The sequence below is a fragment of the Dermacentor albipictus genome, chromosome 1, assembly GCF_038994185.2.
Source record: "Dermacentor albipictus isolate Rhodes 1998 colony chromosome 1, USDA_Dalb.pri_finalv2, whole genome shotgun sequence".
NCBI lineage: Eukaryota > Metazoa > Arthropoda > Arachnida > Ixodida > Ixodidae > Dermacentor > Dermacentor albipictus.
The window spans coordinates 468017127-468040259 of record NC_091821.1 but is presented as its reverse complement, the minus strand read 5'-3'; the positions used below and the strand labels follow the sequence as shown (position 1 = coordinate 468040259).

Below are 23133 nucleotides of genomic sequence, written 5' to 3'. Positions count from 1 at the left end.
AGCGAAAAACCGAAACCGGAACCAGGGCGACGCGCTCGTTGCGCGTAGTTTTATTAACCTCGATGATAGTGCGTCGAAGCCAGAACAAATGTGCAGAAGGGCGATGGGTGCTACATTCGTAAGACCATTATCTCGACATCGGACAAAGCTGCATAACATCAGAATGCAGCTGTAGTTTTCACAATTGTTTTACACATGGTACGCTTCGGTTCTTATCGGATTGACTCCCTCGCGCATTTTAAACTATGCCACTATGCACATGCCCACATTTCGTCACAATTTCTTTAATGCGGCATCATTTAGTTCATCGAGTACACCGACAAAACATGCGTGGAATCACTTGTAACGCTTTCGAGCACCTATCTCAACAATCCCCCCCCTCCCTTTTCTTTTTCTACACCGCCGCTAATTAAAACATGTATGTGTTAACCTTCGCATACAAATCACTCGTGGTGTGTCCCTTATTCACCCCGCATTAGAGGTCGGTGCTGTATTTACTTTTCCCAGCAAGACGTAGGTGATATGTACACGCTTCGTACAGCACATTTAAAGAGAGAGAATTAAAGCCAGCTTTCTGATTTACTCTCAAAGCTTTAATTAAAAGGGCAAGGAATTTCGTCCTCGCATATCAACAATTATATGTTGCTGGTTCCCTCTGAATTTAGACTCTGTACGACATTTAGTTCTTTCAGGACAACGGGAAATCGTGCGTACAACGCTTACATAAAACGCCTTCATGCACTCCTTGTCGCATTTGCAGCTCTCCTATAAAATCAAAGTACAAAGCGCTTAATGAGCGTTCATATCGCCAAAAAACAAATTTATTTTTTTGGCCGCAACGAAATGCACGGAACTGCACCACACCTCATGTACAAGGGGCTCGAATATCCAGACTCGTCGCGCAATATAATACTTGCGCCACTGCTCCGGCGGAACAGTACGCACACACAGTTAACACCGAAGCTCTCATGTCTTCATCATCTCATCGACAGCAGCCATTGAGAATATCGCCCTCTAATATTTCTGGTATTAGAACGTTCCAAGCTCTAACATGGCAATTAACATCTACAAAAAATTATTGAGGGCAGTAAAAACGCGAGAAAAACACTTCTGTTCCCCAATTCAACGTAAAATTGCGAAAACCGAAATTGAATCGCTCAATAAAATCACAAATGAAAACGAAACTGAAACTTTACACAACTGGCGGCAATTGCATACGCTCTGCGGTTTCCGACAGCGTACGCACCATGCAGCACGAGGATAACGCGCATGCCTTTGAATCTGCTGCTTCAGCGGAAGCATTCGATGTCAGCAGTGCAGGGCACTCACAGGACGCGGAATATATCATGGATTGCACAGAAACCGACGCGTCTGCGGCAGCTTCTACCGATGCGACTTCTTTGATGTTTAACGCGACAGACTGTGTGCACGACACCGCGGCATCTTCGCCAAGCGTAAAAGTCATCCGGCTAAACATCACGGATGGAGCAGCTGCGGAAGACTGGATGAAAATGTACAGCTCTGCGACCAACACGTCCTGGATAATTCAGAACTCCAAAACAAACTGCATTAAGTAAGTGACGAGATTAACGCACGTACTACAACTAAATCATGCAAGGATATTATGCTTCACAATTATGTTCCGTAAATCTTTACACTTAATTTTCTGAAAATTAAGGCTGCATGTGGTGTTACAATGCACTTGGTTGACCTATCTAGAGCACTCTTATCGTTTGCTAAATTGAGTAAATAACAGATATAAAACAATGTACATCGCAACATTGCCACGACAATGGAACGAAACAGAGAGAGAGGGGAATGTGAGGTAAAAGGTGTTGGCAGTATATGCCGTTACATGTACAGCTGTCTACCATATTTCAAATGTTTATTTCAGACAAAGATGGCATATTATGTTGCTCAATCTGTTAGAATTGAAACTGCACACCTGCATTTGCCTGGTTCGTCTGACATGAAGGAACAAAGGATGTCTGCACATCTAGTCATCAATGGCAAGTTCCAGGAGCAGATGGCCTGCAGTGCATTACTTTGCAGATCATCCAGCAGACAGCAGAAGCTCTGTTCAGCTCCTGCAACTCTTTTTATGTATGGCCTTTATATGCAGATGTCTATTTGCCAGATGGAGCACACATTGATTATGTATGTTGTTTTGTGGCGCAAGGGCCAGGTTTGGCCAAAGAGCGCCATGACTGGTGGTAGTGTTAAGGATGTATTATGGAAGATGTGACTTGGCTGTAAAGTGGCCTAAAATAGTCGCTGTAAAGTGCGTAAAATCTACGTGCTATAAAATTATGGCGATGACTGATGACGAATACTATGAACTTTAAAATCCATCGTAAAAGAATGATGCAATGTTTAAAATATGCGAGACTTTAAATTGCTTACAGCACTACTGCCTCGCCAGAGCCCTTGAACCATAAGGGCCTAGAGGCATGTGCTATTCAGAATAATTATCGCAGCGGCATCCTCTGGAGAGAGGACCCGCTACGAACATGTGGGGCTAAAAACATGCAAGACAACATCTTTCAGAAAGCTTAGTACTGCGTTGGTGTCAAATAAAGGTTCTGGGCCTAGTAACATTACTGCCCAGACAACACAAAACATCCTCAGGATGTCCTGAAATGGTCAAAATGTCCTCATCCCGTAGCGGACGAACTGAGGACATCCCTAGCACGACCTGGTATCTTGTTCCAGAAAATGTACCTTATAGAACATCCTCAGGAAGTCCCGAAAAGAGCCTACATTTTTATCCCGAAAATGTGCGTGATAGGACGTCCTCTGGAAGTCCTGAAAAGAGCCTACATTTTTATCCCGAAAATGTGCGTGATAGGACGTCCTATGGAAGTCCTTAAAATAGCCAACATTATTAACCAGAAAATTATGAATGAATTATATATATATAGCATATTCATTGTCAATTAGTGATAGTGACAGTAGTTCACGTGCCTGCGGCAACGAACGATATGTATGCTAACCATCGTATCTATGCCATGAAATGTGCATGCCGGCATAAATCTGTCTTGGAATTAAGAATAAGGCAATTGAATAAATCTTTAATTAATAATATATATAATATAATATAATATATATGTTGTTCTTGGTGTCGGTGTTTGTTGGCTTTTCATTATATATATATATATATATATATATATATATATATATATATATATATATATATATATATATATATATATATATATATATATATATATATAGAATGGTATATCTGATATAGATGGTGTCTGTAGCCTCTAGACGTGCGCTAGGCAGGTGCAGGTGGAACATCCACCCGCCCTTGCTGCTTAGCCGCTGTGTGGAAAATGGCGAACTGCGCCCCTCTTTTGATGCTGTAGGCATTCTTCGGCTAAGCTTCCCCCGAAATCTGCCTATCTGTTCGTCTTTAACACATATCTACGCGCTCCGTAGGAATACATGGGGTAACGTAACGCGCCATACGTGGGCTGAACCCGGTGTTAGCGCAATACCAGGCCGACCAAGGCAGCGGAGGTGAGTGGCCGATTTCGGTGGTAGTGCAATACCTCGAAAACCCACAGTTTAGCTGCAGCAGGCTTAAACCTATGCAAGTTTCCAAGGCAAGAATGCTGAAACTTATACTAAAATGTAGGTTGCAATTAAGCTTGATTGGACGCCCCAGAAAAAGACTGATCCCACGCCCTCATAACCGCTAGCCACTGTTCCCCCACGAGGCTGCAAATAGTTCGTACTTCAAACTTTCCCTGTTACCTAAATGAGATGGTAATCAAAAAAACTAAATTATAAGCGCGTAATTTTGGGCGTTTTCACTCGTATGCTATAGTGGAATGGTGAAAACCAAATTTTTTATTGAGCTGAAATAAAACGCATGCTTCGCAGCAACTATTTATTGTCAAGTTTAAGTCGGCAGTGAAATCTCATGAGTAAAACGGGGTCAGCAGTAAAATGAACTGTTCCGCAGACTTTTGAGGATTGAAATGCTCAGACTTCACATACTTCGTTCATTTCTGTTGCACACCTTATCGCTTCCTCCGATGAAAAGCCTCTTCAAGAACAGCAGACGCTCTGGAGGTATTAAGCACGACGCCATTTTGAAAAGGTCACATTGGCAGGCGGAGTAACACAACCCCGCGCGAGCCGTACGTGTGTTGGTTGCCAACTGCTGTTTTTTTTTAAAGTTATATATACCATAGAATGGTTACTTACTGTCCAATAATTTCTCAGGGGAGTTTCCCTTACGTTTTTTCACTCCCAAACATCCTTTTTCTCATATTTTTCTAGGCTGTGCTTCAGTGGCTTGTTTGCACGAAGAACCGGTACACATGGCGCAGACTAGTGCAGGCTCTCAACAAAAGGGAATCTCGGAGGGTTCCGGCACTTGTTGCGCATAAAAACAAGGCCTTTGAGATTGGCTAATGCTGGCAACGTTGTGCATGCAACAAAGTCAAGTCACGTCCAAGCAGAAGGCCAGTCAGCCGTCAGCGTTTCGCGCGTTTTCTGTATTTACCGCAGCAGAGTTTGCAGCGACCTCCGTTGTGGTATTTTGTTCCTCGGAGGCATGCCCTCGGAATCGGAAAAAGGAGGTGAGTGCATTTTATTTGTTAGTGAAATAAAAACCTGAAGTGGAGCAGTTTGTTGCGGTATTCTAGAGACGACTACTTGTTCACGCTTAGCGCCAAGTACTGTACCGTTGTGCACCATGTCGGCGAGTGACCGATGGTTTCGCCGCTTGAGGAACCGAAGAGTAGATGAATTCTTTATGATCCTAAATCCATCGCAAACTGGAACTAATAGCGAGCAGAATAATGTGCACCCATCTGGCTCTGGAGAGAGCACTTGGCGCAATCAACTTGACGCTGCTAGTGGGAGCTCATTGTTCAGCGATGTTGCATCGGAATCCGACCAACGTGAGCGGCCCAGCATCGAGCACGACGCCGTGTTCTGCAGCAGTAGTTCGGATTCGGAGTGCCTACAGGAGCAAATGAAGCAAACGAATGTGCATCAAGAAGATCAACCTGAGGTAGACGATGTCGTGCCGTTAAGCGACCAATTACATGCATGGGCCATTCAGTACGGCTGTTCCCACAGCTCAGTTACTGCCCTTTTGAGAATCTTGCGTGGTCATGAATGTTTTTCTTGTCTTCCACGATCAGCAAGAACGCTGCTAGAAACGCCCAGAAAGTCATTGAACATAGTCAACATAGCTGGAGGGCGGTACTGCCACTTTGGTATCGTGCAACCTCTTCGTGAACTGCTAGATATAGCAAAGGATGTACCACTGGAGCTTGCTCTCAATTTTCACGTTGATGGGCTCCCTCTGGCAAAGAGCTCGAGAAAACAATTTTGGACAATACTTTGTCATGTAAAGAAAATCGAATCTCATTACCCTTTTGTTGTGGGTGTCTTCTTTGGCGAAAAAAAACCAGATGATGCAAATGAGTTTCTCCGTCAGTTTGTTGATGAACTTAAGGAAATCATTAGATCTGGCATCTGTTTTGGTGCACAGGTTATACCTATCAGAATAAATGCCATCATCTGCGACGCACCTGCACGAGCATTTATCCTGAGTGTAAGAAACCACACTGGGTACTACAGCTGTACAAAATGCACTGTGAAAGGCCTCTACAGTGAAGGGAGAGTGTGCTTTCCGGCAAAAAGTGGGAATCTGCGCACTAACACCACATTTCGAGGCCAATTTCAAGAGCAACACCATGTTGGCAATACAGTTCTTGAGGAGTTGCCACTTGACTTGGTCAAAGACGTGCCACTGGATTATATGCATCTTGTGTGTCTAGGAGTCATACGAAAACTGCTTCTGTTGTGGTTTCGAGGTCCCAAGCAGATTAGACAAGGGGCTTCTGCACAAAATCGCATTTCAGCCAAGCAAACAGAGCTTTCTCTTTTTGTACCATCTGACTTCAATCGACGTCCAAGAGGTCTACATGACATAGATCGCTGGAAAGCAACAGAATTCAGGGTTTTTTTTTTTTGTTCTATAGTGGGCCACTGGTGTTGTTTTCTGTAGTGCCACAAGGGATGTATGAAAACTTTCTGTCTCTTCATGTAGCAATAACCATACTTGCATCACAAAGAGCAGTAGCTGCCGAGCTTGACTATGCTGAGGAGCTTTTGAAGTTATTTGTGAGAGGCTTTGCAGAAATATATGGGCAGCACCGTGTATCCCATAATGTACATGGGCTATGCCACCTTGCAGATGATGTAAGACATTTGGGGCCACTGGACTCGTGGAGTGCATTTCCATTTGAGAGCCACATGGGCACCATCAAGAAGCTTCTGAGAAAGCCGCAGCACCCACTGGAGCAACTGTCAAACAGAATTGCTGAAACAAAGAAGCTTCAGTGCAGAAAAAAAATGACTGTAAGCAGTTCCCCTCTGCTCACTGTACAACATCAAGATGGGCCTCTTGTGCCTCTTTGCCAAGGGCCACAGTTCAAAAAAGTGACGTTTCCGGAAGGAATTGTCTTAGACACTAGTAGGAGGAATAACTGCTGCAAGCTCCTTGATGGAAGTGTAGTTGTGGTGGAGAACTTTGCCCATAATGCACAAGGTATGCCATACATAATTGGAAGGAAGTTCCTGAAGAAAGATGACGTATATTTGACACCCTGTCCCTCATCAGCACTGGGAATATTGATTGTGTCCAAGCCTTCCTTGCTGCGGTGTTGGCCTCTGACATGGGTCTTGGAAAAATGCATGCGAGTTCCATTCAAAAAGAAGCTGGTTGTATTTCCTCTTGTGCATCTGAAGATGTAAATGATGAAGAAACTCCTGTATGTAGAATTGTACAATACGTATATTGTTTTTCTTTAAGGTGATCAATGTGCAGTCGTCAAGTTTCCAGAGGAAGGCAACTCTGTGGCTCTTGTACATACCAAGTGGCTGCATGGCGATGTCTGCTTGTGGCCACAGGATTCCAAGAATGTTTCGTATTTAGCCAAATGTGGAGCCTCTCCATCCTCCAACTGGCAAGTCGTGCCATGTGTGCCCATAGGCACATTCAGTAAGTTTTATATTTCTCTTCTAATTCTTTTGTAGCATGTCTCATAACATAGTAATCATGTTCATTTTGGCAATGTACTTGAAATTGCAATGTGTGCACACATCTCTGAACTAAAAAGTAACTTTAGAAAGATCTTCTTTGGTGGCACAACTGTAGATTTTAGATGCTTACTAGGTGACAATCACTTTTTCATTCAGAAATGAAAGCTCATATACGCACTGGCGCAACAATTTGTTTAAGGTTGCATGGTAACTCTAGATCTCGTAACATTATTAGAAAACTTATCTAAAATTGCATTCAGTTGAAGAATTGGGGCAATGCTTGAATTTATGCTCATTATTATTTTTCACTTTCCGTAGGAACATATGATGCAGTGCGACAAAAGCTCAAGCAAGCTGAAGATGGGTCAGACTTGGGGAGTGAAGTGGACCTGGGACGGGGAAAAAGCAAAAAGCAACGAAGAGCCCTTAGCTCAAGTCCGGAAAGTGTGCAGCGACTACCACTTCCACCGCCCTCTATGATGAAAAGTATGTTTACTATTTCTTTTTCACACTAGCAAGCTTTGTTCACTATATTCCTCGTATTAATTTTTCTATGCCACATAATTTTTCCCATTAATATGCTAAGTAGGCCTGCACCTTCAAAGAAAACACATGTGGGTTTCCCTGGCAGGTGGGCAGTGACCTGCCATTTTGCAAATTCACCTCTACATTGTAAATTTTTATACAGCTCTGTAAAATGAAGCTCTCTGCTTTCACTAGAAACTGGCGACATCTGAGCTTTGAAATCACATTGCATGTGGTTGGTACACTAAGGAATTGTAGCTTGTTTCTCGAATCTTTTCAATGTCGTTTTTTCAATTTTAGAAGCACAGAAGAGGGATGGGAGACGTATTCACAAGCAGTCATCACATGCATCAACATCTAGGGCTAATGATCCCAATGTTTGCGGTAAGTCTGTGCCTTTTGATAATATAAGGAATGCATGTTAAGAATGCTGTCATTGCGAAAAATTGAATATTGAGATGGAACTGCTCCAAGATGATGTCTGGCAATGGCACAATAATCTTTACAAATCTACTGGTAGCATAGCATGTTATAGAAAAACAGTCAGCATAGGATGGAGCATATAAATAATTGACAGGGCATGTTTCCACTATGGCTTGTACCTGAAGCTGTTGTTGCAAAAGTGAAACATAAAGCAGTTTCTAATGGCATTTTAACGGCCGTGCATTTTGATGTACAAAGTAAAATTGAGACAAGATTGACTGAGGACTGCCAACCAGTGTCTTATTTCTGGACACTGACTTTTTTTTGGTTTACAAGAGCCCTTTGCTTTGGCACTTCCAGTTTCTTTAGAACACTAAAACCTATCAGTCAGTGTTAGAGACAACCCGTCATGGTAGCTCAGTGGCTGTAGCATTGTGCTGCTCAGCACGAGGTCACAGGTTTCACCCTGGCTTCGGTGGCTTTCTGGTGCATCATAAGAGCACCATGTTGTCAACATTAACTTGGAATCCCTCGCTACGGTGTGCTCCAAAACCACGTCACAGATGTGGCATGCAAAACCCCAGTTACATTTTTTTAGTCTTAGACACAAGCTCTTGTACTTTGTGTACTTTCTTGATGATGGTCGAATAAGTTATCTTTACTGATTTTCCTTATGATTTGCTTGCTACATTATTTGATGCTTGTCAGTCATTCACATGAGTCGGTTTGTTTCCTCTCCTTTTTTTAGGTGATCAAGGCGCAGTGCAATGTGCACAAATGTGTGCTAGTGAGACTTCAGAATCTGAGGGTGAGGCTGAGTCTGGAAGTGAACAAGATGCAATGCAAGAATCATCAGGCATTGAAAGATCGTTCACAGCTCACTCTTTGATGAAAAGTATGTAATCTAGCATTGTCTGTTTTCTTTCTTACAGAACCTCTTGAAGTTGTAGCCAAAATGTGTAAAACGTTGTCTTGTAACACAACTGGCTTCCTTTCACAAGCACTACTCAGCAGTAACACACCTTAAAGGCCTGCTGGTGAACATGATTATGTATTTTTCTTTTTTTGTCGTGCGAAGGAGCAAGCCAAATGGGAAATACACAGTGCAACAATGAGAAGTGGCATTCAAGTCAGTCTGTTGCACCTATTTCAGATGATGGTAAGCATTTAAGAATTCATATTAAGCCAGAGGTTTCATGTGTTAGAGGATTGAGTAATCTTCCAAGTTGTCTAGAGTCATGCATTCAGAGTGAACGGAGCAAATTGTAAGCAAGACAGTGACGCAAACCATGGTCTAGATGCTCTAGGAAGGCCCTGCACAACCTTGAAGGAAACTTGAGCTACATCAATAGATTTTTCTAGATGTTCATCATTGCTTTCCATGTGTAAATATATGAATTTGTTGCTTAGAAATTTTGTCCACTTTAGATGGACTATTAGGCTCAATAAACAGAACTGTGATATCATTTTTTATTTCTGAGTTACAAAAAACATCATAGTTTCATTTCTGAGAATTTGCGTTTTTTGCCAATTTTTATTTAACAAATTGACGACAAATAAAAATTCGCAACAGTCACTAGATCCTTTTTCTTTTCGATGTAACAAACCTTGTCAAATTTGGTGCAGTGGTTTCCGAGAAAATCGATTTCTCCTTTCCCAGGTATTTAGATAGGACCCTTCGAGCTAAGCTTCCTCTTAAGGGAGCCAGTTGCTCTTTGGGGCTCGGATTAATGTTACTATGGCCTAGAGCACCATTTGTGTACTCCGTTAACTTGTTGACTGCTCCTTATTGACTAGTGTATGAATGTCAACATATTTTGTTTGATGCGATAAAGTCGCAATGTAGACCAGATGCCCAAGCAGGAAGTTTGCTCCCTTTTGGTTTACTTTGGGCAGAGGAGCTGTGCAATAACCAGAAATGTTTTGGACTGCATTGTGTGCAGTAATGGTAGTGTTGCACAGCACACTTTCCATCATTACCGAATTTCTTGGTTGTGATTGGCTGTTGTGATTGGCTCCTTCCTGCAATATTGCAGGAGGGAGTCAATTGTGGTTGAGAATTTCTATCAGGATCAGGCTCAAGTCATAATAAAAAGTGGCCGTGTGACACCGATGTAACATCAGAGCCTTTCCTCATTTTTCATGATGTTAACACGAAACATGGTTGGCACTGCCACTTTAAACAATACAGTACCACCTCCTTTTACACATGCTGCCATTATAATTGGTAGCACGGCAATTCCTGATTGAAATATTTGCTGCATTTCAGTAAGGAAAATGGTTTGGCAAATTTAATCGGATTTCCCTATGAAAAAAACTTGCCTGTGCTACCTTTTGACACTGTTTTTCGCATAGCTTATAGATGTAGTGCCACCACTGTGCGGGTTTTGACTAAAAGTGGACAGAATGCTTGGCAGAGCAATGTTTTTGGGTTCCCAGAGCCCAACCAATGAACTCAATATAGCAAAGGGGCACTAAAGAAGCTTATTAAATTCTATTTTTTATTGATGCTCTTTTAAGAGCAAAACAACCACTCTTGTGGGCTTGGCAAGAATGAAGGATGGGTGACTATACTGTGCTGAAGTTCCACACCAGTCAACTGATTTTGACAGTTGGCTACGAGCTAGTTATTTGTTTATCAATGAAGGACTGCATCACACTAAACAAACCAAATGAAACCTGACAACTGCATGAATATTAACTGATCAACCAGAGTGTCCTCACACATTTTCTTCGTGAATTTCAGGCATTAAGCAGGTCATCGGCTTCTACAAACGGTAATCTTGAGAGTCAAGCACCTGGGAAGCCAACTAGACGTAATAAAAGCAAAGCTTTGTGACCAACAACTGCAGCCTGAAGCAGATTTGTTAGAAAAACCATTTTGTGACATCACGGAGTTCGAACTGTTTGATCAAGGCCTCTCAGAAAGTGATGCAATGAAGTCAAAGTTGGCAAGTGTTTTTAGTGGAGTATTGTTATACACGAATTTGATAAGCGTGAGGTTGACTGACATATCTCACGGTAAACTTTTCCAGGTTTCTATGTATGAAATAAGCAAGTATCCTTGCTTATATATGTAGAAGGTTTTATGTGCGCTGCAGTTCTTAATTCCAGGTAGAAAAACGTTTTTTTTTTCTTCATGTACCCAAAGGCCCTTTTACAGGCATTACATAGGGGGTTACATATTACATAACATCACGGGGAATAAATAATGAAAATATACAAGCGTGAAATGTACCTGGCTTTTTGCACTTGAAAAAACGAAATGTAATGTATAATAGCCATATCTTAAGGGACTAATTTTGTGAACAGTGTGCTTGTATATTCCTCAGATCCAACATAACACAGTACCTTTCAAAGTCAGTATTTATGTCAACTGGTCTTTAGCAAACCTGAAAATGGCTGTTTCCTTGAACAGATGGTGTGAGCAATCACTCATATCAGCAACTCGTGTGCGTGGACAATGAGCCCATTTCTACAGTTTTCTAGTGGCATTACCACTAGAAAGCTTCTACATGCCACTATGTATTTGCATGACTACATATCTAGTGGCATTTAACATGTACTGCACATTCATAATTTTTGTCATTGATGGTACAGCAGTACCTAATGTACAAAGTTTCAATCTTCTGAAAAGCTGGTTGCTACAAAAGGATTACACGCTTGACATATGCTGCCACCTGCACTCGGTTTTCCATTACACCAAATATATTAGCCTATCACTTCCGGTTTATTTATGAGAAGGATGAAAGTTGTCCATGGGTGTGGACAGTCAGACTGAAGAGGGTATAGCAATGATGTTAAAGGTTTTTGCAGTGCCATTGTAGTGCTTAAGTGCATAAATGAAATAAAACAAGACTACTACTTTGCCTGTCATTTGGAATTGCATTGAACTTTTTTGTGAGATACTAAGCGCTGACCTCTGAGGTATAAAACACCGATGAAAACATAGTGCCATGCTAGAAACTTGTAGCATGTTTGGTATAAGATGTAAATCTTGTTTAGGATTCTTTATGCTTTAAAATCTGCAATCTTGTTTTATTGAACCTTGCACTGCAGCCTGAAACTCGCTTTCACTCAGTGGGTGGCTTGAAAATTCACCTGCTATAAAAAATTGCTTAGTGTTCTTTGAAATGTTGGTATTCCTGTAATGGTATAAAACCTTGTAAATTCCAGGTACGGGAACTCGCTGCCTTAGGAGGAAGAAATGTTAGTTTGTCTACGCGTCTCATTCTTGAAGCCCTGATGACCCAGGAAGTGGCTGTTCAATATAGTTGGCTCGGACAAAAAGGAAAGAAGTTCGTGTCGTTGACAACCTGCGACTTGATATATAGTAAGTACACTTCAGTATCCTGTTTCTGCTTTTGGCAAGTTTCTTCCCCTTCACCCTGCAGGGAAATGGACTTCTAGCGTTAAACTACACACATAATGTAGCTATCAGCAGGTTGCTGTGGTGCACCAGGATAGTTTTCTAAGGCCCTTCAACGCCTTACACCTTTAAGGAGTACTTCTGCTATTGACTTATAATCATTCTTTAATTTTGTCTCGACAAGAACTGCGTGTGCACATTGCCTGAATACCAAATAAGCTCGCATTAAAGAGAGCATGTGTACGATTGAGCCACTTTCTGTGAAGTACCACATAGGTGCATCATGCGTAATATAAATTGAACAAGTGCTACCTGTTGGCTGATAATATAATCAGCAGGGCTACACTGGGTGCGCACAACACCTTCAAAGGCCATGTGTGGTTTCTAGCCACATGTCTGAAACATGCAAGTTGTGAAGTTTGAATCTTTCTCCACTATTAAGCCGACACTATTTGCTCTTGCTATATAAAATATTTCATCACTGGCTTGCTCATAAACCTTTGCCTCCCATCATGGCCAGATAAGTAACATAACTGAATTAAATGTATATTCTAGAATATTTTTTATTGACAGCTAATATACAGCATTAAATTGGGTGAACTAAACTGCAAGCCACTCGTCTTTTGTTACCCTTTCTGTTACGACCCTGCTCTTTTTTATGCCATGACTGACTGTCAAGATAACTACAGAGCATCTCCTTATTGTTGCAGAAAGTGTTAAGTGCACATTTGAAACTGTAAAAAGAAGTGAAGTTGAGGACGTTGTAAAAACGTGGCTCAGACACGCTGGGGAGAAGCTTAGAAAGAATAACAAACAGTCTGAAAAAGTCACAGGTGAGTATTTCTTCTGATAGGTTCTCGTAATTATTAAATTTAGGTTTTCACCTAATAACATTTAACTATTAAATATAATTCAAAGGTTTTCCTGCAGCTGACCTGATAAGTGCTTAAAAATACAATCTGAAACATGATTATGTTGGGCAGTTTAACATTATTTAGTGGGATAAGCATCCAGGCTACAGGTTTTTTTATGCTGGTACTCTTCTGTTTGCATGAAGTGTCCACTTGCCGTACTTATTCGAGGAGAAGGCGGGGCATTTTTTCTGAAATCCTGTCTAGAAGTTACCCCTTACCTTATATGCGACGCTGATAGATTAAGTGACTTATTCAATATGGCGGTAGCGGTGCCACATCTCTGGTGATCCTAATTTTAGACATCAGCGAGAGGTGTAGCAACTAATAAGCTTTGGCAGGTGAGCCAGTATGGTATTCTGTGCGTACATTCCATACTTAGTATTTGAAAATAAAATTTAATAATGAAGATGAAGTGTGGGTTTACGTGAATTTCTCCTTCAAATGTGGCTTCTGTGGCAGCACGCACCACACTGCTAGGATACCACACCATAAGGCAACATCCGCATATAATCCCAACTGGTCATTCAGTTTATTCTGCTAACTTTCACCGCCGACACCTCAGGAGTAAGATGAGGCACTGTGCTTTTTGGTATTTCTAGCGAATGCCGATGGGTCTCAATAATTCGTCGGCTACTGTATGTCACCTTATATTATTGTTCATACTAGTTTTTTTTTCTTGGGTGCCCCAACTGCACCCTCACCTTATAATCGAATAAGTATGGTATATGCTTAGAACTACAGAAGGTTGAACTAGTTAGTTTGGTAGGGGTTCGTTGTGACAGAAGGTAAGGCATAGACATGAACACACAAGAAGAGAACCAGAAAACTCAAACGGCACTTGTGTTGTCTGGTTCTCTTGTGTTTTGTATCTCCACGCCTTACCTTCTCTCACGAAGGTATATGCCTTTACTTCCTCCTCATTGAGAGTTAATTTCTGAAATCTCCCTTTTAATTGAAGAGTACACCTTGAATTGCCAAGTTAAGTTACTGGCATGTCTTTTCACTTGCTTCCCTTGTTTCTCTTGTAAAAGTAAGTCAGAGACGCTGAATCTGTGATTCATTGTGTGTCTTTTCTAGAGCTGCTGGAGTGACAACGCAGGCCTCACTGAAGTGCAGCATGTTTCTACCACAGCACGGAGGACTTTTTTTCCACATTTTGCTGTTTTAATGATAATTTCGTCATTATAACACTCATTTTTACTTTTCCATTCTTTAATATTTAAAGATTGTATTTTAATTCCTCATTTTCTAGTCATTTTTAGTCAGTTACAGTTTATTACTCATTTTTGCATTGCTGTAGCAGCAAGACAATTTTTTCGCCCATTAAGAGTGATGCCTTATGTATTCATGTTTTTTATAATAAATTTTATATTTAGGCTTTTGCGAGCCTTTTTTTTTCCAAAAAGAAGTATGTTACGCATTGCGTTGTGATGTGTACATGAGATATTTAAAAAGTAGGTCAGCAGTGATATTTACACGAATGATTCCATGGTACAACACCACCATATAATCACATTCATGGATTCTTTAGAAGTGGACGTGAGCACGTCTTGGAAACATGCCTTAGTGGTCCGGAGATGGTCCTGGCAGAATGTCAAAAGAATGTTCACAGTATGCGATTTGGGGAAAGAAATGGATTTGGGTCGGCAGTGACATTTACACATGTAATTCCATTGTACAGCACCAGTATGTAATCACATTCACGGCTTATTTAAAACTGGAATGGTCCAGAGATGATCCTGGCATTATGTCCAAAGAATGTTCACAGTATGTTCTTTGGACGGACAAATGGATCCAAGTAGGATCAGTTGAGGACATTTTAGGATGGCCTGAGGATGTTCAAATATCCGCGATTCCACATCCTGCGGACAACCTCAGGATGTCTTTGCGTTGTCTGGGTGGATGAAGGGGGATGTGCTGGCGGTATGCTACGGGAAAATGTTTCTTTCGTTCAGATTCGGCTTTCCGACACTCCAGTAAGACGTGGAGGACGGTCAGCCTCTCCCCGCATCTACCACAGGTTGGAGGCTCGTTTCCCGTGAGTAAAAAGTTATGTGTGCCGAAAGTGTGTCCTATTCTTAGACGGCAGAATAGGACATCTGTCCGGCGGGATTTTGTTACGGGAGGCCAGAAACCTAATTGTGGCTTGATTACATGCAGTTTATTGTTTGTTTCCATGTCCCACGAGCGTTGCCAGTAGTTCCGCAGTTTTCTGCGCAAGTAGGGCCTCAGATCTGTGACAGGGACTGCTGCGGTAGGATTTACAGAATACGATGCAACTGATGTGGCCATCTGGTCCGCCAGAACATTGCCTTCAATGGCCCTATGACCGGGCACCCAGCATATGATGACATGCTGGTTACATATATACGTTTTACATAGGACGGAATAGAGTTCGTTGATGACTGGGTTTTTGTGCTTAGAAAATGACATCAAGGCCTTCACAACACTGAGGGAGTCCGTATATATAACTGATTTCTGGAGTTGTGATTTATTTATATGCTTTACGGCCGACAGCAGTGCGTAGGCCTCAGCCGTAAAGATACTAGTTTCCGGATGCAGTACGTCGGATTCCGAGAAGGATAGACCGACGGCTGCATAGGACACCCCGTCGTGTGACTTCGATGCGTCTGTGTAGAACTCCGTGTAGGAGTATTTGTGCTGGAGTTCCCGGAAATGCATTAGGATTTCAATCTCTGGAGCGTGTTTTGTAACTTGCATGAAAGATATATCACATTGTATGAGCTGCCACTCCCACGGAGGCAGTAGCTTGGCTGGATGCATTAGGGGAAGCTCGAGGAGTGGAACGTGCATTTCTTCACTAAGCTCCCTCACACGCAGCGAGAAAGGCTGTCTTACGGAAGGACGATTGCGAAAGAGTGTAGCATATGTCATGTCATTAATGGTATTAAAACAGGGATGTTGAGGATTTGAGTGGACTTTCAGAAAATATGTTTGGCTCATGTATGTTCTCTGAAGATGAAGTGACCACTCATTTGATTCTGCATATAAACTTTGTATGGGACTTGTTCTGAAAGCGCCTGTGGCCAGTCGGATTCCTAGATGGTGGACAGGGTCTAGCATTTTTAGTGCGCTCGGGGCGGCAGAGTGATAAATCACAGCACCATAGTCTAATCGTGATCGAATGAGGCTTTTATAGAGTTTCAATAAACACTTCCTGTCACTACCCCACGTAGTGTGGGATAGAAGTTTGATTATGTTCATTGTTTTTAGACACTTTTCTTTAAGATGTTTAATGTGGGGGACGAAAGTGAGTCTGTAGTCAAGTATGACACCTAGAAATTTGTGTTCTTTGTTTACAGGTATCTGTTGTCCACACACTTCTAAGCAGGGATCTGGAACCAGGCCTCTCTTCCTTGTAAACAAAACACAAGAACTCTTGTGAGGATTGATTTTGAATCCATTTTTCTCTGCCCACCCTGACACCTTGTTCAAACCATGCTGTACCTGTCTCTCGCAGACGGCGAGGTTACAGGACTTGAAAGCTATTTGAATGTCATCGACGTAGACAGAGTAAAAGATGGCGGGTGGTAATGAAGCACGAAGCGTGTTCATCTTCACGATAAAGAGTGTGCAGCTGAGAACGCCTCCTTGGGGTACACCCGTTTCTTGCGTAAAAGGCCGTGAGAGTGCATTGCCGACTTTTACCCGGAAGGTACGATTTGACAAATAGCTTTTTATTATATTAAGCATATTACCGTGGATGCCCATTTCTGACAGGTCTCTTAAGATTCCGTAACGCCACGTCGTGTCATACGCCTTTTCCATATCGAGAAATATCGATAGGAAGAACTGTTTATGTATAAATGCGTCCCGGATATTTCCTTCAACACGTACGAGATGATCGGTTGTGGACCGCCCTTCTCGGAAGCCGCACTGATACGGATCAAGCATTTTGCTCATTTCAAGGAAATGGATGAGTCGCCGATTAATCATTTTTTCAAATACCTTACAAAGGCAACTCGTGAGGGCGATCGGGCGGTAACTTGCCACTAAGGAAGGATCTTTGCCTTGTTTTAAAACAGGAACCACAATGGCTTCTTTCCATGCAGTTGGGAGGTATCCTGCAGCCCAAATGGTGTTGAAAAGTGTGAGTAGTGTAACTTGGGTATCACTGGGTAGGTTTTTGATCATTTCATACATGAGTCTGTCTGGTCCAGGTGCAGAGCTCTTGCATGAGCTCAAGGCAGCTCTGAACTCGGCAATACTGAAAGGGCAGTTGTACGATTCATTTTGTAGACATTTTCCTTTGAGTGGCTTACATTCTTCTATTTGTTTATACTTTAGGAAGGATTTCGAATAATGTTTTGAACTTGACACACTCTCAAAGCGTTCGCCAAGTGAGTCTGCCTGATGTTGCAGCGTATCACCCTGTGTGTTTACGAGAGGGAGTGAATATGTTTGTCTGCCTCTAATTCTATTTACGCGGTTCCAGACTTTCGCCTCATCTGTAAACGAGTTGATGTTCGATAAAAACTTTTGCCAACTCTCTCTTCTGGCCTGTCGGCGGGTTCTCCTGCCTTGAGACTTAACTTTCTTGAAGTTAACAAGATTCTCTGCAGTGGGCGAAGCACGTAGCAACCCCCACGCCTTGTTTTGATTCCTACGTGCGACTCTACATTCATCGTTCCACCACGGGACATGCCGTTTGCATGCCGAGCCACTTACTTCACGTATGCATTTACATGCGGCATCCATTATAAAGGCTGTGAAGTATTCCACAGCAGCATCGATTTCTAAAGAACACATGTCATCCCATGATATACTAGTTAAATTTCGGAATTCCTCCCAGTCTGCTGTGTCTCAATCTTCCACCTAGGAGCCTGTGGTAGATATTCATTTTCTTTAAGTGTTCTTAATAGTATGGGGAAGTGGTCGCTTCCGTAGGGATTATTTGTAACTTCCCATTCGAGTTCGGGCAGTATAGACGCGGAAACTATACTAAGATCTATTGACGAAAAGGTTCTGTTTGCAAGAGAGTAATATGTGGGTTCTTTCTTATTAAGAAGGCACGCTCCAGAAGAAAAAAGGAACTGCTCAACGAGACGACCTCGCGCATCAATACGAGAGTCTCCCCACAAGCTGCTGTGTGCATTGAAATCGCCAAGAACAAGATAAGGTTCTGGCAATTGATCTATCAAGGACTGAAATTCATGTTTGTTTAGTTGGTAATGCGGGGGTACGTAAATCGAACAAATAGTGATGAGTTTGTTCAGCAGGACAATTCGAACCGCTACTGCTTCGAGGGCCGTTCGTAGCTGTAAACATTGACATGCTATGCTTTTTTGAATTACAATGGCAACACCGCCAGATGATGCCATAGCATCATCGCGATCTTTGCGGAAAGTAATGTGCTGTCGAAGAAAATTAGTGTGTTTTGGTTTTAAGTGTGTTTCCTGTAGACACAGCACTTTTGGATTGTGTTTTTGAATGAGCTCTTGCACGTCATCAAGGTTTCTGAGAAGACCTCTGACGTTCCATTGAATTATTTGTGTATCCATATTGGGTGATAATATGTGCTGTGTGTACAGAAACAGAAGTAGTGTTTATGGAAATTACTGTGATTAAATTACAGAGCCCTTTCGAGGCCCTGTAACGGGAGTTTTGCCCTTTCTGGAGCGTTCGAGTGAACCTCGCCGCTCCTTAGGCGCTTGGCGCCCCTGGAGGATAGGTGTAGTGTCCATTGCCTCTTGTGAGGCGCCGGACACCTGCTCTTGCGAGCGAGAAGTCACCAGGGAGAGTCCCGCCTTTGAGGGCAAGACCCCTGCGCCCACCAGCCCGGAGGTCGATGGGGTTCCCTGGGGGATTTGGCTGCGCCGGCCGTTGCCAGCGCTGGAAGGGACCTGGGAGGTTGAGGCAGCCTCGGCTGCACCCACCTTCGGGGTCGATGATCCCTTCTCCTCGGTTGACGGAGCAGCGCTAGCTGCAACCGCCGCGGGGGCAGATGGCGTAACTGCCAACTCACTGCTTGAGGGTCGGACAGCCGCCGGAGGCCGTTGTGACGCTGCCCCCTGACGCGCCACATCGGCAAAGGTTTTCTTGGGCAGGTATGATACCCGCCTTCGTGCCTCTTTGAACGAAATATTGTCTTTTACTTTTATAGTTACAATTTCTTTTTCCTTTTTCCATGAGGGGCACGACCGCGAGTACGCGGCGTGATCCCCGTCACAGTTTACACAGTGGAGAGAGTTATTACATGCTTCAGTGGCGTGTTCAAGGGCACTACATTTAGCACAAGTTTGGCGGCCTCGGCAACTCTGCGAACTGTGGCCGAAGCGCTGGCACTTGAAACAGCGGAGTGGGTTGGGCACGTACGGCCTAACGCGGAGCTTGATGTACCCGGCCTCGATTGACTCGGGCAGGACACTTGAACCGAATGTGAGTATTAGGTGCTTCGTTTGAATTTCTTTACCATCCCTTCTGATCTTAATTCTTCTGACATTGACAACGTTCTGCTCACTGAAGCCCTCCAAGAGCTCAGCTTCTGTCAGCTGGAGCAAATCGTCATCAGACACAAAGCCGCGGGTGGTGTTCAGAGTGCGGTGAGGAGTTACTGTCAATGGAACATCCTCAAATGACACTAGACTGGGCAACTTTTCGTATTGTTTCTGGTCATGTAGTTCTAACAGGAGATCGCCACATGCCAGCCTTGATACCTTGTAGCCTGGACCAAGGACATCAGTTAAGGACTTGGAAACTAGAAAAGGGGAGATATTTCGTACTTGCTTATCGGATTTTTCAGAGTGGATGACATGATACCGTGGGAAGTTGGGTCTTTCACGACCAAAGAACTTGAACACATCTTCGGTGCGCCCTCTTTTGTGAGGGCGATCAAGGAGGGGAGGGAAGGAACTAGCCATAGAATAATGTAATTTTCGGCGATAACGCCAACCACCCACCGTGGAGCCCTACAAGGGGACGTTACAGGGACTGTAAAAACAGGTCCTGCAAACGCCAGCTGTACGTTATCACTATAACCAAATATGAGATAAACTAGGTTGGTTATTCACACAAGGTTAACCCTTGCTGCCTAAAATTGGAAGTAAACGGAAGCTAGGAGAAGACAGGAAAGGTGGAAAGTGAGAGAAAGACGAAGGCTGGAGGGAGAGAGAGACAGGAAAAGGCAACTACCGATTTCCCCCGGGTGGGTCAGTCCGGGGGTGCCGTCTGCGTGAAGCCGAGGCCAAAGGGGTGTGTTGCCTCCGCCGGGGGGCCTTATAGGTCCGAACACCCGGCATCGGCTCAACCCCCAGGATCCTCTTTTCCCCGGACACGGCTAAGCCGCGCACGGCTACACGCGGGAGGGTCCGACCCTCGTGTGCTCGGGTCCGTGGTGTCGCAACGCACCAAACGCCTGCTTGCGCAGACGCCCCTGCGGGGGGAGCACACATTCACCGATGTGAAATTTAGATTGTGGCCAATTGGTCACAATCTAAATTTCACATAATTAGATAACAAAATGCAATCTTAGGATGAACTAAGAGCAGTAAGGAAGCAGGAGCATGTGCAGGATATTTTCTTGAAGTGTTAATGCTAAGGCTGTATATCAGTGTATATATATACATATATATTGCACAGCTGGTATTGTTATAAATCAACGAAGTGCAAATGGGAAACAAGAAAACAGCCTGGGGCCGACATTGCAGCATAATGACTTGTTTTCGTCAACACAGATATTCTTTTTTTTACACAGCACACAGCCTTGTCTCCTCTGGAGCTTGGAGAACCATAATTAGACAGGTAGGGGTAATAGCAGTGGGAGCTATAGAAAGGAAATGACAGTGTCGGACAGAGTTCTTATTGTTAAATGTAGGCTGCTGATGCTTCATTAGTGGGGTGGTGGAAGGATCTTAAAAATTATGCTTACCTTAAGTGATAAGGAAAGCAATGGCATGGGAAGAAAGCATACAGACTGTAAAATTTAAAGTGGAAGCAATGGCTGTAAATCTGGTGTGCTTAGTTCAATTATAAGACAAGAAATTAGTTGGAACAGGCTTTGTGCAAAGATAAAATATGATGTAAGAAAATAAAACAAAATTGCACACACTGGTTACAAGACTTACAAGTTGAGAAGAAAGCAGAGAGTGTGAATATGAAAAGAAAGGAATCAATGCAGAATCAACAGTATATTTTTATAGCCACAAATTATCTCTTTCCTTTGAATGTTGATTACGTTTGCCTAAATTTTCAATCTACAAACCCCTTTTATAACCCCTTTTAAGAGCCATGAGTTCTAGCCTTTATAATATGCCCTGTGTTCATGCAATAAATTAATTAGTTAGTTCGTAAATAGAAGTGCATGCATCTTGTTGAAAACAATGAAAGAATGGAAACTCACAAGGAATGAAACAGGCATTCAAGGAGTAAAGAAATACAGTGATGGAAGATGTATTATACATTCTAAGAAAGACTCGGTAAAAATGTGGCCTGCTAAAGAAAATGCTGAATTTTTCTTATTTTAGGATGGTCTTCCACAAAGTTTGGCGCTGCCAGCATGACCACCGAAAGAAGACGAAGACCACCTCTACCCAGCGAAGCACAAAGTGCGAGGCTAGATTGGATATTAAAATTAAGAAACTGAACAGGGACACGAAACAAAATGACCCATTCCTACGCAGGCCTGTCCCCCTACCAACAGTCATCAAAATATCAGGTCAGCATAATCACAGCACAGACTCTGCTGATCCATTACGAATGCTTCGGCCCAGTGAAGAAGAAAAAGCGTCCTTCAGCAGATATTTCCAAACAGGCCTGGGGCCTGCTGAAGCAATACGGTACCACGAAGCCTTGCTCGCTGCTAAGCCTGATGGCCCCCTCCTGCTTGCCAATGGCAGCGTAAACCCCCTTAGGAGGAGTGTATACTGGTGGCACAACGAATAGAGGAGTTCAAGATTTGGTCCACCAGGAAACCCAATGGCAAAGCTGCAGAAGAGATAGCCAAGTACGCAGCTTCAGGTGAGCTTTGTCATGTCAAATTTGTTGAATATGTGTGCCATTGGTATGGAGAACCAGCTCTCGACAGATGGCGCTCCAAAAATAACGGGATAGCGCCGTCTGTAGTGACGGAAATGCATTTTTCAGTAACACACACTGTGCGAGCAATGCTGTCATATCCGCTGCCCGCCGCGGCGACGTGAGTGTTGTGGGCCTCACCGCGAGCACGTTTTTGTCGCTTGTTTCTGTTGTTGTGTCGTGGTGCGTTCTAACATTTTCACACGTTTCAAAAACTGCGACGCCACCTCCGCGGCTGCAGCATGGCACCCGTAGTGCTGCGCTACGGTTTTAGAAAAGTGGCCGGGATCGACGAATATTTCCGTGCTAGTGCGCTTGAGAAGGGCCGAAAGTTGTGCGCTGCGAAGTACGCTTACGACGTCGAGGAGACCCTGGAACGCTTTGATGGCGATTCACAAGTGGTGGCGAAATGCCACTCGCAAGTGCGTCAAGCTACGTACGACGTCAACATTCAGGTAAGCGCGCATATTCGTTAAGCTTTTTCTTATTTCACCATGACCGCGAAGATTGGTGTCTTGCGTAGTTTGACCAGCGTTTACGGACTTCATATGCTTATTAATTTTAAGTTTTACGCGGCGTAGCGAAGCCTCACAAACTAAACAATTTCGAGCGCTGCTTATCTCGTGTATGCCTAACGCAAATTTCGCTACGTCCGTGCGCGGTAAGAATCACGTTTTCAATTGTTTGACTAAATATATTTTTGCGTTGGCAGCTGTCATCGCAGCGGCGAATACTGGGTGCGCAGTGCACGTGCAAGGCCGGCCTTGGTGGCGGTTGCAAACATGTAGCTGCCGT

The 23133-nt window shown here is 43.3% G+C and overlaps 1 protein-coding gene across 1 annotated transcript; it reads left to right on the top strand.

Moving 5' to 3' along the window:
* Positions 1-4570: 4570 nt before the first annotated feature.
* LOC135909861 (uncharacterized) lies at positions 4571-14491 on the top strand. Its single transcript, XM_070531518.1, has 9 exons — positions 4571-4595; positions 6227-6580; positions 7393-7560; positions 7900-7983; positions 8771-8917; positions 9101-9181; positions 12199-12355; positions 13102-13224; positions 14383-14491. Exons 1-7 carry the CDS (start codon positions 4571-4573, stop codon positions 12234-12236), a joined length of 897 nt encoding a protein of 298 aa, XP_070387619.1. The 3' UTR covers positions 12237-12355; positions 13102-13224; positions 14383-14491.
* Positions 14492-23133: the final 8642 nt, after the last annotated feature.